The 14,369-nt window shown below is 41.3% G+C and overlaps 1 protein-coding gene across 2 annotated transcripts in view; it reads left to right on the top strand.

The window, feature by feature from the left end:
- Positions 1–14,369, top strand: part of CNTNAP2 (contactin associated protein 2) — a 1,871,860-nt gene that overhangs the window by 1,452,577 nt on the left and 404,914 nt on the right. For both annotated transcript variants that reach the window (XM_045792416.2, XM_087860735.1), the window contains one exon: positions 10,259–10,415. In XM_045792416.2, the coding sequence (XP_045648372.2) occupies positions 10,259–10,415 (157 nt within the window). The remainder of the gene's footprint in view (positions 1–10,258; positions 10,416–14,369) is intronic.

Below are 14,369 nucleotides of genomic sequence, written 5' to 3'. Positions count from 1 at the left end.
ATTAATAAAGTGTGATATACTCAAAGAGCAACATATCATAATAACGATGATAATAGATAAACGAAGCAGAAGTCTATTTTATTATTCTTTATACTTTATGTAAAAAGGTATTAAACTTTGTGTTTATATAACTTGTATTTGTGTGTGGTAAAATATTTTAACACACATAAATGTATGTGTAAAATATTTCAACATCCAAAATTTTATTTATTTGTTTGTTTACTTATTTGAGAGAGAGTGTGCGTGCACGCACATGGACAGGGAGGGGAGTGGTGCAGAGGGGGAAGGAGAGAGAGAGAATCCACAAGCAGACTCCCCACTGAGCTCGGAGTCCTACCCAGACTCCACCCCAGGACCTGAGATCATGACCTGAGCTGAAATCAAGGGTTAGACGCTTAACCGACTGAGCCACCCAGGCACCCTTTAACATCTAAATATTTTTAAATTTGACTCCCCATTACTTAAAAACTGAAGTGCAAACACTGTGAAAGTACCCAAAACCATTTCTCCAACCATAAATTCTGCTTCTCTACACTGCCCCCACCAGCCTAACTGATTACCCCATAGTTCCAGAAAAAAGTTAGATGTTTTCTGGCACAGCCATTCAGGAGATGCTGAAAAGCTCATATCTTTCTCCTGGTTTTCTAGATCCTACCCTCCCATCGAAGCTGCCTCAGACCTGCCTCCTTATGAAGGCCCTCCAGTCCCCTTGATCCTTGGTAATTATTTCCTTCTCCAAAATCCTGCAGGACCCATTGCCTGAACCTATGGGACCCATTGCCTGCTCCTAGGACATCCAGTGTGTATTTTTTCCATCTTATTATGTGTATGCCATATTAGATATCAAGGCATAAAACTTTCATAATTGTAAATTATTGAACATAGTCTTTCTGCTAACTCAGAAGCTTAGCTCGTGAATTAGGTTTTCACCCCTATTCCCCAAATTGTCTCTCCAGCACTAAAAAGGTGCTTATTGATTATGTAGCATGCCATTTCAGTTGCAAAGCAATATTTTGCTACTAATTTAAAAAGTTATAGTCATCCTTTAAATATAAAATAAGCAGAAGTGCATGTATTATCTATCAATCAATAAAAGTCAAGGCACAGGATACCAAGTATTTCAGTATAAATGATGGGCCCAGGGTAAGAACTTTTTAATGAAAAAATACAGTTTTTAATGGAAAATAAAAGTAAAGGGAGCAGCCTGTACTCAATCAAATCATCATTCCTGGGATCCAGTTTAACTGTCTTCATTCATTCTATAATGAGGAAGAGAAATATTTAAAATAATTGGTCAGGGCTTTGCCAGTGGAAAAGACTAGAAAAGCGTATTATTAAATCCTACAAATAGCATGTGGTTGCATTTGATCACTTTGGTATTACTAGTCACATTTGTTCCTGGGACCATGGTACAAAGGAATTAGCCAGAGTAACTAAGGGGGCTGCAAACACCATGACCTCTATGGAAGCTGAGGCCACATTAACACAGAGTGCGTTGACCTCTCCTGTTCTCTTTAATACCGCTCAGAATAATGAACTCCCATCTAATCTGTCACTTCAATTCCATTCAAATTAATAAAATCTAATTCATTTCAATAGGATTCAAAGTGATTTGATTCAGTTCAATCAAATTCTGCTCAGTGGAATCAGTCCTTGATTGAAATCTATTAAGTTCGGTTCAATAAAATAAATTTAAATATTATGCAGTAAAATTAATTTTTAATTAACTAACATTTCAGTTCAGGTCCATTTTGATCTGAACTTCAATTCTCCACTTCTAAATTTGGTCCCGATTCAAATTAATAAAATATAGTAGAATCCAACATAATCCTGAAAGATGCACCAGGAGGCTAATCAACTGCATTCATTTCTATTCATCCCTAATCAAATGAGTTTAGTGACATTCAATCACAGATAGATAAACGCTCACCTTTAACTACCATATTGAGTGTTTATATTATAACTTCAAAATTATGAGTTTCCCAACTTCACAACACTGTCAGTGGTATGAACCCCATGGGACTTTTTTGGATTCATTCTTTGTTTGGTTTTCCTATTAACATAGAATCAGATGGCTGGAAAACAAAAGAGAATATTGTTATCCAGTTTAATAAGCTGATTTCACAAAATGTGTAGACAGCTTGAAATGATAGGCCTTTGTATTTGTGGCATGCCAAGATACAGGATGCTTCGTTTTATTTTTAAAGTTCTTAATCTAAATAGTAGAATACAGGCATTTGGACTCAGAACTACAGTTACGAAATTGGGGGGAAAAAAAGATTACAATGACTATTCTGGAAAAAAAAAAGTAACTGGGAATTTTAAATGGAGGTGTTACTGCAGTAAACACCACTATCACCTTTTCATATCTTACCTGGGAAGCGAAGTCCTAGATGAGTATTCCGGGGGGACCTGGGCCCTGGCCTCTCAGTATTCTGTGAACTAAACCTACACTGTCATTGCCTCAGGTCAGTATATGGCAGACCTATCTAATGATAAGGATCATCGGGGCATTAGTGACTGAGTCCCCAGATCTCCCTCTGAGATTCTTATCCTATACATCTTTTTTCGTAGGCCAGGGAATCCAGAGTGTTGATAAGAACCTCGGGTAGAACTTCTCTTAGGTAATTTGGAAACCCTTCTCTATACTGATGTCTGGCCAGAGGGAAAAAATACAGAAGCAGTCACTCCACAACTTCACCTCCCAGCCCTCATCTTTCTAGAAGAATCCTGAGACTTCTGTGGTCCAGGTCTTAGAAATTATGGCATGGGGACAAAGTCTACATGTTGAAGAAGAGAGGCTGCCTGTATTTAAGCCAGAGAAACTCTAGGACTGGCAACCTGTGCCCGGGGGCAAGGGCAGCTGCCAGCCCCAGCATTAGCTGGGATCGTGCACATCTCATACCGAAGGAAGAGGGGAATCTGGCCTGCTCGATCTTCCAAATTAGTGCTATCAAATTCTCTAGAGGGCTCTAAGTAGCTACAGCACCTCCAGTTTTCCTTTTTGCTCCAGCCCAGCCCAGCACTTATTTTATTTTTTTACCTTCCTTCTTCTCTAGGTTAATTGCATGGCAAGGAAGATTTTCACAGGTAGTGAGTGCTTTGTACCTAGCATCTAGAATTACACCAATTAAAAATGTCTCATATCCTCACTATTTGTGCCTCGGCATGGAGTACTGTCATCAGATCAGAGTGGTCAGCTGAAATGGGTGTCGTGGAGGGAAAAAGATTCGGTGGTGCTTTGGTGGAGACAGGATGGAAGAGAAAATGGGAGATTTTTCAGAGCAGGAGTTACTTCTTTAGAAAGCAGATCCATCGGGCGCCTTAGGGGGCTTCAGGCAGCCAGGATGCTGCTAGACGTGGGAGGACCGGCAACGGGAAGGAGCTGTTTCAGGGAGCACTGCGCAGAGCTCTGAAAGGCAGGTTTCTGCTGCAGTTCGTACCTGCTCTGTTTGCCCTGCTAGAGAGCCCCCTGTGATTCGCTAACAGAATTTGTAGATATATAGATAGTAGTAGATAAAATAAAACTAGGTTTCATCAAGCTGAAAATATGCTTTTATTTTTTCACTTTGGAGACTATAAAGCCCTGTGGTATTGTTTTTAATATCCTCTAGAAGTGGATGATGTGGAACTAATTAAATGTCCCAGTGACCATACGGGGTCTTCTCTTAGAGCGTGCCGCGATAACATGTATTTGGGCAGACTGTCAAGGTACTTTGTGTAGCCCAGAAGTTTTGAAGAACCCATCTTGAAAATCACACAGATGTACCACGTTTTCATCAAGAGGTCCCCACACACCTGACCTTAGGTCTCTCTCAACTTGTTAGTGGGGAAAGTAGCAGGGATCTCTTGGTTTCTTCAAGTCCAGAGAAGCAAGTAGCCTCTTTCCCTTCCTCCTTTGCCCGTTAGTCATGCAAACAATAGTGAACCCTTCAGCATGATGAAGCTTGATCTTGAGCACAGTGTCGTGATTATATTTAATTCAATCGATAATCTGGTTGTTTTAACACAATGTGCCTTACTTTGATAATTTAGCTTCTAGTCAACTTTGAATATGGTTTATCAGTACTAATCTTGTCCCAGTGGTTACGCCTACTGAATGTAGTTAACAGAAATCTTTGTATTTTGAGGTTACAGAAGTTCTTAAACCCGTGGCCCTGGATAATTAAATTATTTCTCTTCTAACCACTTCTTATTCTTGTCTTTTGAAAGTCTTTCCATTTTTATCTCCTTTAACTGCTTTTCCCCAGAGCCAATTAACAGGTAAATAATGATTTGTAAAGCAAAGTGTAGCACTTCATTAGCATAGCGCCGGAATAAGGCAATTCTTTGTTCAATGCAAATTGAACCATTTTCTTGCTGAATATAAAATATATGCCAAATTAATGCTTTATTTTAGTTACAGTGATTTGATTTAACCAAAATGTGCCAATGCTAATAACAAAGGGTACGATTTGCTTTCTCCCTGGTACATGTGTTTCTTACTGGCATTCTTCTGTTCATGGCAGATGGAGAAACAGCTAAGTTAAACATTTTGTACTGTGCTTAACTTATTTTCCTTGGAAGGAGAACAAAATAGCTTCGATCTGGCGTCACCTTCCCTGGGAACAGTAGCCATATAAGGTTATACATGATTTGAGTCAAAGGTGAGGGATGGGGGAAGAACTGGGAAATTGGGCCACTCTTACCTGCTCGATAGCATGTTGCCTCCTTGGACTGAAAAGAGGAAATGTCAGTGCAGATCATCACGCTGGGTCCCACCCTGGTATCTAATAAGAGTCCGTCCCTGCAGGAACTGAGGGTCCTGCCAAGTAAGATTAGCTCAGAGCCTAGATCCCACACACAGCTTAGCCTTCCTGCTGGAACACCCACTGCCCAAACAAGATGACAAAAAAACTTCCTCTCTGGAGGCTTCTCCATACTCCCTCCAGGTGCTGTTAGAAATCAGTGGGCTCTCTCATCCATTTCCCCTGCCACACATTTCTCAGAGTCTCATGCTAAAGGAGAGGCTGATAATTACCTTGCTCCTTTTACTGACGTTGTTCTGATTTTTATAAAAAATACTGAACCACATTCAACTTCTCTCATTTATGCAATTTACTGTCACTGTCTATAATGAAAATATAACCATGTTTGGTTGTTTCTATCGGTTGCTGAAGAAATAATTTGAAATCGAGCTGAGGTTTTAGATATGTACTCTTCCAGGGGCTATTTGAATGACAAGTAGGACAAGGGAGTTTCCTGCTAGACCATCCATCAACCCCAGTTCTACAGATGTCTGGCGTGTTTCGTCCTCTCTACCATATTGTTGGTATCTCCTACTTTCCAAAACAATGATAGTAACCAAAATTTCCTTTGAGGGAAAGAACTTAGCATTAGGTCACCTTGAAGATATGCAGTGTGATAAATAGATGTGATAACCAGTCTAGGTCATATTTCTACATTTTTGGGGTCAAGTTGTGGTCTGAAAGGCCCCAGGGGCATTTGCAAGGTCAGCATGGTACTGTCCACCTTTGCCCTCTTCTTGCTACATGGCCTAGAGATGGACTCAACAGAGACCTTATTCAGATTACTGGCCAGATGGCCTGGTTCAGATTTTATAGTTTCCATAAATGGAATTTTTCAAGCCTCGTTTTTTGAAACTCTTGACCGTATCGAAAGAGAACAGTTTATTATTGGTTATTCCAACAGTAGGAAGCATCTCAGTTTGGATACTTTACTCTTTACCCTGATGGAAAGAGAAGGGAGAAGCAAGCAAACAAGCAAACAAACAAAAACACCTTGAATGTAGAAAGCAAACACAGCTCTCTTTATTTGGGACATGGCCCAGATAAGCAAAAGGTAGAGTTTCAGAGTGGACCCTTATCTCAAAGAGCTGACCTCTTCCTCCCTTCAGAACAGGATCCTGAAATCTCCCTTTCTGCCATTTACCAGATTGAGTCAAATATATTTTTTAAAATTCTTGTGCTATAAATGATCTTGCAAAGGGAAAAAATTAATAACTTTTCCAAATTCAGTCAACACAACCGGAAAATCTAGAAATGCATATGAAGTAGGAGACTGTCTAACTCTTTTCCAAGTTCAGAGTGTTTGCTCATTTATTACATCAAGCCTGAACCTCCCAGGAGAGTTTCATGACTTTAAATTGCCCACCCTAAAAACAATCCCATTTACAATTGCACCAAAATGTATAATAAATTTCTAGCAATAAAACTAACCAAGGAGGTGAAAGACTTATATTCTGAAAACTATAAGAAATTGAAGACAACTCAAACAAATGGAAAGAGATACCATGCTCATGGATTAGAAGAATTAATGTTGTACTACCCAAAGCAATCTATAGATTCAATGAAATCCCTATCAAAAAACCAGTAGCATTTTTCACACAACTAAAACAAATAATCCTAAAATTTGCATGAAACTACAAAATACCCCAAATAGCCAAAGCAATCTTGAGAAAGAAGAACGAAACTGAAGGTATCACAATCCCAAATTTTAAGATACATTACAAAGCTGTAGTAATCAAGACAGTGTAATTCTGGCATGCGCGCACGTGCATACATACACACACACACACACACACACACACACACACACGACATGTATATCAATAGAACAGGATAGAGAGCCCAGAAATAAACCCACTCTTATATGGTCAATTAATCTACCACAAAGAAGGCAAGAATATACAATGGGGAAAAGACAGTCTCTTCAACAAAAGTTGGAAAACTGGACAGCTACATGCAAAAGAATGAAACTGGATTACTGTCTTACACCGTACATAAAAATAAACTCAAAATGGATTAAAGACCTAAAGGTAAGACATAAACCCTTAAAACTACTAATAGAAAACATAGCCAGTAATCTGTTGGACATCAGTCATAGTGACACATTTATGGATATGTCTCTTCAGGCAAGGGAAATAAAAGCAAAAATAAACTATGGAGACTACACCAAAACAAAAAGCTTTTGCACAGCAAAGGAAACCATCAACAAAACGGAAGGGCAATCTACTGACTGGGAGAAGATTTTTGCAAATGATATATCCAAAAAGGGGTTAATATCCAAAATATATAAAGAATTTATACAACTGAACACCCAAAAACCCCCAAATAATCTGATTAGAAATGGGCAGAGGATGTGAATAAGACATTTTTCTGAAGAATACATCCAGATGGCCAACAAACACAAGAGAAGAAACTCACCATCACTCATCATCAAGGAAATGCAAATCAAAACCTCAAGGAGATATCACCTCATGCCAGTCAAATAGCTATTACCTAAAAGACAAAAATAACAAGAGTTGGCAAAGATGTAAAGAAAAGGAAACCCTCATGTACTATTGGTGGGAATGTAAATTAGTGTAACCACTGTGGAAAACAGTATGGATGATCCTTTAAAAATTAAAAATAGAACTACCAAATGATCCAGTAATTCCACTACAGAGTATTTATACAAATAAAACAAAAACACTAACTTGAAAAGATATATGCACCCCTATGTTTATTGCAGCATTATTTATAATAACTAAGATATGGAAGCAACCCACGTGTCCATTGACTGATGAATGGATAAAGAAGATGGTGGGGGGGGGGATGTGTGTAATAGTATATCACTCAGCCGTAAAAAAGTAATGAGATCTTGTCATTTACATCAACGTGGATTGACCTAAAGGGTCTTATGCTAAATGAAATAAGTCAGAGGAAGACAAATACCATACGATTTCACCTATGTGTGGAATCTAAAAAACAAAACAAATGAACAAACAAAAATCCAGAGTCATAAATACAAAGAACAGGCTGGTGGTTGCCAGAAGGGAAGGGGGTGGGAGACGGGTGAAACAGGTGAAGGGGATTGAGAGGTACAAACTTCCAGTTGTAAAATAAATAAGTCACGAAGTTGAAAAGTACAGTAGAGGGAATGCAGTTAATAATATTGTAGTAGCGTTGTATGGTGACAGATGGGGCCTGCACTTACTATGATGAGCATTGAGTAATGCATAGAATTGTCAAACTGCTATGTTGTACCCCTGAAACTAATATAACATCGTATGTCAACTATACTTCAATAATAAAAATAAACAGTCTACCTTTTAAAAAAAAAATTTTGTGTATCTAAGACAGTACTGCAGCAGTCCTTATGAAATTCCAGCATGGCTCTTGCCTCGTTTTTATTTCTGATCACTTGCACAGACACTGGGACAAGTGTCTACCTAGCATCCCAAAAGGGCGTTGAGTTCTTATAATGGAATTCTAGCCATATACCTGAAGATTTTAATTAACTGGCCTTCTTGGCTTCCTGGCTGGAACCACCCCCAATAGATTTCATTCCCTCCCAGCTTCCTGTAAGAGAAGCTGTTCCTAGGACCTCCCCTCCTCCCCTTCCATTCCCACCCCTGCCTGCTGCTGCCTAGCTTCATCTTGCCATCATTCACCTGGAACTCCTTTCAACAAAGTCTCCTGTGACCTTCAAGCTGTCAAACTGAAAGAAAAAGTTAAGATTCTCATCTCCATGCACTTCGCTTTGAAATCTGGCAATTCTGAACGCAGTGTCTTTTGGAAGTTCCTTGCTTATTTTCCCTCTACCCTCTCTGACTACTCTCTCTTCTGGCCTTCATGATGGCCATCTGCCTCTCTTTTTCTTCTCCAAATGCTCCTGTAATCCAAAAGATCTCAATGGCATCTCTCCTGCTACCAGTATTTTCTCATTTACCCTCATGGTTCCTAAAATGGGATTATCAGCCCGAAGAATGGTCCTAAGATCCAGACTTCTACAACCAATTGCCTATTTTATGTATCAAATTCATCATCCGTCCCTAAACTTCTTATCTTCCTACCTACCCTGTTATCTGCCTTGGCAAAACACATCACCCAAGCCAGAAGCCGGGGGATTACTCCACAACACCTTCTTCCTTACCATCCCTCCCACCCTAGTCCTAACAATCCCACACCAGTTATACCTCACTAACCTCTTTCTAATTTATCTTCCTCTCCCTTTCCACTCTATTTTATTATTTCTTTCCGTGTTAACATAGGAGCATCACATCTGGCCTCCCTGACTTCATCCCCCGGAAATCTGTTTTTCTTCTTACTGTGTAGATCTTTAAAATACAAATTTGATAATTGCCTGCATAAAATCCTTTAATTGGTTCACATTACTTGCAGGATGAAGTTAAATCTCTTTGTGTTGGGAGGAAATAAACACTGAAAAGCAAGAATAAACCAGTGCAAAGTGATTTCTTATTTGGACAAAGATCTTGTGAGGTGATTCCCTCATCTACTGCCATGCCTCTTCAGCCCTATTTTACCATATTCCACCTATACACTCCTGCATGTGTTTTCCATATAGAACTTTCTCTCTCTGGTTTTTACATTCTGCTGCCTCTGCCTACAAGCCTTTACCTCTCTTACATCTTTATTCACCTGGGTAATGCCCATTCAGCCTTCAACACATAGCTCAACTATGTTACCTCTTCTAGGAAACCTTCCTTCATGACCTCCTTTCCCTCGCTCAGGCCCCTGTGTGTGTCGCAAATCTTATGACCCTCAGTCCGTATCATTTTCCTCCATCAATTCTGCTGACTTTCTTACCATGTTTGACACTCAGTGGAAACTCAAGTGATGTTTGATGATCGGATGAATGAGTGAATACATGAGTGAATATTAGGCCAAATGATAGAGGAAGTATATTGTATCAGAGCATTGTACAATGTCTTAGGAGATACAGTGTCAAACTTCTGGTTTGGGAGAAAATCTGCAGTGTGATTGAGAGAATCTCTTCAGCTTTCTAAACCTCAGTTTCCTTACCTGTAAAATAAGAAGATGAGACTGAGACACAATGAGGGTCATTTGGCTCTGATAGTCTGTGATCCCCCCTGACTGTCACTTCTCAGAAAATCACAGCTAGTCATGAACTCAGTTGTAATTCACAGAATCAGTGCACCGTCTGTATGCCTTCATCGTGGATGTCCCCATCTGGCCAGCCCGTCTACTGAGTAGACACCTAAGTTACTGAAGCTTGAATGTCCAAGCTTCTTCCAGGGAAAGAGGTGCCTATCCTGGTGGGAAAACTTAGGCTTACCGTTCCCTGTTGTATTTTTTATTAAATATTCCTGTGATTGAAATACATTACTTGTAAGAGGGTAAAGTGATGTTCAGCCTACCAGTGTGTGATGCTTCCTCTGGGGATGGGTGTGTACAGATGATGTCAACATGGTCAAGCCTACTCTACCTCACTGTGTCTTTCCCCTTTCTCACAGATGGAAGCCCTTATACCTGGTGGGTCGGCAAAGCCAACGAGAAGCATTACTACTGGGGTGGCTCCGGGCCGGGAATTCAGAAGTGTGCCTGCGGCATCGAGCGAAACTGCACGGACCCCAAATACTACTGTAACTGTGACGCAGATTACAAGCAGTGGTGAGTGCAAGCTCCCCTCCCAGTGTGCCTTTAGGTCAGACTAATTCGGTAGAAGAGAACATTTGAAAATTGCTGAAATAATAAGAGATTGGGTAAGCAGTGTTTGGGAGCTAACCCAGTTGACAAATGTCAGGAACGCACTGAAAAATGTAAAGGCAGAGAGAGGTCAGTGTTACGAGGGTGTGCATTTAGAAATAAACGGACACATAATTGATGTGTTCCTATTTTATTCAGAGCGAAGAATAATGAGCCATGTAGCAAAAGGTGATTTACACTATGAAATGTGCTTTGTAACAATAGAGGGAATGGCCATGGGCAGGGAGCCCGTGTGCAGGCATGTGGGAGCGTCCACGGTGAACAGTCTCCTTCCGTGAATGCTTCCACTTCCTGCCATGTTTGCTTTGAGTAGCTGCACAAGAAAAAAGGAGGGGGGAGGGGAAGGGAAAGGAAAAAGTCGTTCTTTGCTCTATCTTCAGCAACAGTGCTCGCAGATCTCCTTTTCCTTCATGCCCTGAACTGTTTATAACCTGATACAGATCAGTTCAAGAAAGATCTATTTCGGTTTCTTTCATCCCTCTGCTGGCTTTTGTTCTGCTTCACAGTGAATGGCTGGGTCTGTGTCAGTAATAGATAAAGATAAAATCAGCTGTCATTCAGCATGAAAAAGAGAGGCCCCAGAAGTTTCGGTGCAAGACTATAAACCTAAGTAGGACTCTCCCCAGAAGCACACATCGTTCACCTGCTTCTCACAATGTCAGGAACACAGAGGGGCCCCTATGTGCTCCACTCCTGCCTCTGGTCAGCAGCAGAGAGCATGGCTCTGGCTCTGAATTTCCTCAAGGACACACACAGTCTACTTCAGTCGGCCTCTGTTTCACACTATTCAGAAGGACAATTGACAAGTTCATTCTACCAGTTAACTGAAAACTAATTCTGAATGTAAAGTCATATGATTTCCAGGTCAGGTGTCAACCTATTTTCCAAAAGCCATTTTTCTTTTAGTAAATGAAATGAATTACCAAGCCTATATATCTCAGTGTTTTAGAATCGTGCATATATGTGTGTGTGTGCGGAAATAGCTACCATTATTCTTTAATTGTGGTTTATTGTAAAGAGAAAATCATGATATTCTGTTTTTAATTTTATTTGTTCAAAAGATGCCTCTACACACATATTCATTCATACCACCAAGATTGGCAGTCAGGAGAGTGGAAGCCAAAGGCAGGGCTCTGAAGTTAACTTTTCATTCATTCACTCAGTCACTCATTAACTCAACAGATATTGATTGACTCTTATGTGCCAATGACTCTTCTAGGTACGAGGGACAAAACAGTGAATGACAAGAACAAGAATCCTTGCCGTGATTTATGTTCTTATTGTCACTTTTTACTAGCTGTATGTTCTTAAGCAAGTTCCATAGACTCAAATTCATTTGTCTCTTCAACATTGACTCCCAGTCTGTTTGAGAAGCTGACTTTGAATGCATTCTGTCCAAGTAGGAGACATGGGAGCACTGTCCCAGATGGCTCATTGTCTAGCAATGCAGAGTGTTCATCCTGCCCCAGAGGACGGTTGAGTATGCAGGGAAGGAAAAATCTAGTGCACGCATCCACGTGAAATTCATTCTTGTCAGACATCGTGGTCAGTGCTAGGGCTACAGTGGTAAGTAGAACATGCACTTTGTCCTGAAAGAGCTCAAGAACTAGTTGAAGGATGAAACGCACAGAAATAGCATAGTACAGTCAGTGCTCTGATGAAGTCATTGCAGGATACAATAAAACTAGTGGAAGAAAATGTAAGTCTAGGGATGCCTGGGTGGCTCAATGGATTAAGCATCTGACTTGGGCTCGGGTCATGATCCCAGGGCCCTGCGATGGAGCCCTACGTAGGGTTCCCTGCTCAGCAGGGTGTCTGCTTCTCCCTCTGCCTCTCCCCTCTCTGCTGTGCACTCTCTCGCTCACTCTCTCTCAAATTAATAAAAACCTTTAAAAAAAAGAAAAAAGAAAAAATTTAAATCTGAGGGAGTAGAGGGAAGGGTTAGTAAGGTCCTGACAAGAAAAAGGATGCTTGGAAGAGAAGAAAGAGCTTGCTGGGCACACTCTTCCTTGCAAGATCATCTTGGAGGAAAGGCATGATACAGCTCAGGCAGTCTGGGGAGTCATCAGTGCAGTAGGTTTGGAACGCGTTGCGGAGAAGAGAGGAAGCACAGTAATGCTCAGTGTGTGGGCAGTACGATGTTGGAGCTTCCATTCTTTTCCAAGGGTGGTGGGAGTTCGGATTTATCAGTCATGAGCCCCGTGGAGGTAGGTGTGATGGAGGAGGCAGCAGGGAGGAGGAAGATGTCACAACAGTCCTTGAAAGGCATCGAAGGCTTAAGGCGAAGGAAGGCACAGCCATAAAGAAAGAGGAAAATGTCTGAGATGTTTGGGAAGTGCTATCCACAGGACTTGATAGTTAGGCCTATGTGAGAAGAGCGGGGGGAGTCTGGGTAGGCTCCCCCTTGAGCACCTGGAAATGGAGCGGAAACAAAGCCATGCATCAGGCTAAGGAATAAAGCTCTGAGCAAGTAGATGATGAGTTCAGCTTTGAAGGTATAAAGTTGGAGGTGCCAGCATAATATCATGTCTAAATCCAGAGGGGCACCATTAATGGGATTACTGATAATAAACAGAGATTGCAGAGAAATGTATTTGCATCCGAAATCACTTCCAACATCCCTGAATTCAGATCACAGATGAGAAGACTCATTGCAGACAGACCTATTCAGTGGAGCTCACAGACACGCTGTTCTGGCAAGACGTGATTGCCTCCTAACTGTTCACAGTTTCTCAGGGACCCCGACACGCCTGGTGCGCAGTCCCCTTCTGGCTCAGTAGCGGCTAAGACACCCTCACTGCTCACCCTCACTGCTCAGCTTCTGTCAAGTTTGTCTAATGTCCCCTAATAGAGGCACTATATTTTGAGCAAACTAAAAAGTGTAATGAATATGTTTACAATAAATAACTATGAAGATTATCTTCCCCATTAAGCACAAGAAAGAAAGCTTTCGGTGATGTCTTACTGGTCTTCGAATTCATCAGCCCTGGAAAAGGGCCTGCTCTGTGGATGCTTTAAAAATGACCTAGATTTTCCACTTCCCAGGAGGCTTTTAACCATTCTGAAACTTAGATTTGTTGTCTGTATAATAAAAATAAATCTTGATTGGCACACTTGTGTGAGAGTAAATGGAATATAGATTACGAAAACATTCTATAAATTGTATAGTAAGGGATACATAGCTCTCTGCAGTTCTTAATTACATAATTTTCAGTGCAAGTCTTCATGATTCCAAATGAATCTTTAGAAATGAAAACAGACTGTGGGAAGTGAGGGACCAGCAGCGGACCTCAAGCTGAGGTCTACAACACCACGTGGCAGGGTTATGGATAGGCTTTATTGGAGAGGCTTACATTAGATGTCAGCAAAAGAGAAGGTGTAGGTCCCCCAACCCCATCCACCCTCAGGGAGAGAGGCTGGAGCCAGGCTGTTGTGCTGAACACAGCAAGGGTCTAGTTCCAAGGAACACCTTGCGCCTCTGGCTTCCCATGGGGCACAAATGAGAGCAACCTTGTTGGTGGGAGCAAGTCAGACTCCTAGGGCACCAGGTAGGCTGCATGAAGGAACCTGCTGTTTACAGGCATTGTCTGGGGGTCCTCTTTTCTTTTTTTTTTTTTTTTAAAGATTTTATTTATGTATTTGACAGAGATAGAGACAGCCAGCGAGAGAGGGAACACAAGCAGGGGGAGTGGGAGAGAAAGAAGCAGGCTTCCAGCGGAGGAGCCTGATGTGGGGCTTGATCCCAGAACACTGGGATCACGCCCTGAGCCAAAGGCAGACACTTAACGACTGAGCCACCCAGGCGCCCCTGGGGGTCCTCTTTTCACCCAGAACAGGGAGGAGCCACGGCTCCTGGAC

Source organism: Ursus americanus, chromosome 3 (genome assembly GCF_024610735.1).
Source record: "Ursus americanus isolate L20-20 chromosome 3, mUrsAme1.1.p, whole genome shotgun sequence".
Lineage (NCBI taxonomy): Eukaryota > Metazoa > Chordata > Mammalia > Carnivora > Ursidae > Ursus > Ursus americanus.
Note: the sequence above shows the minus strand (reverse complement) of the source record. Positions and strands in the feature narration are given on the sequence as shown.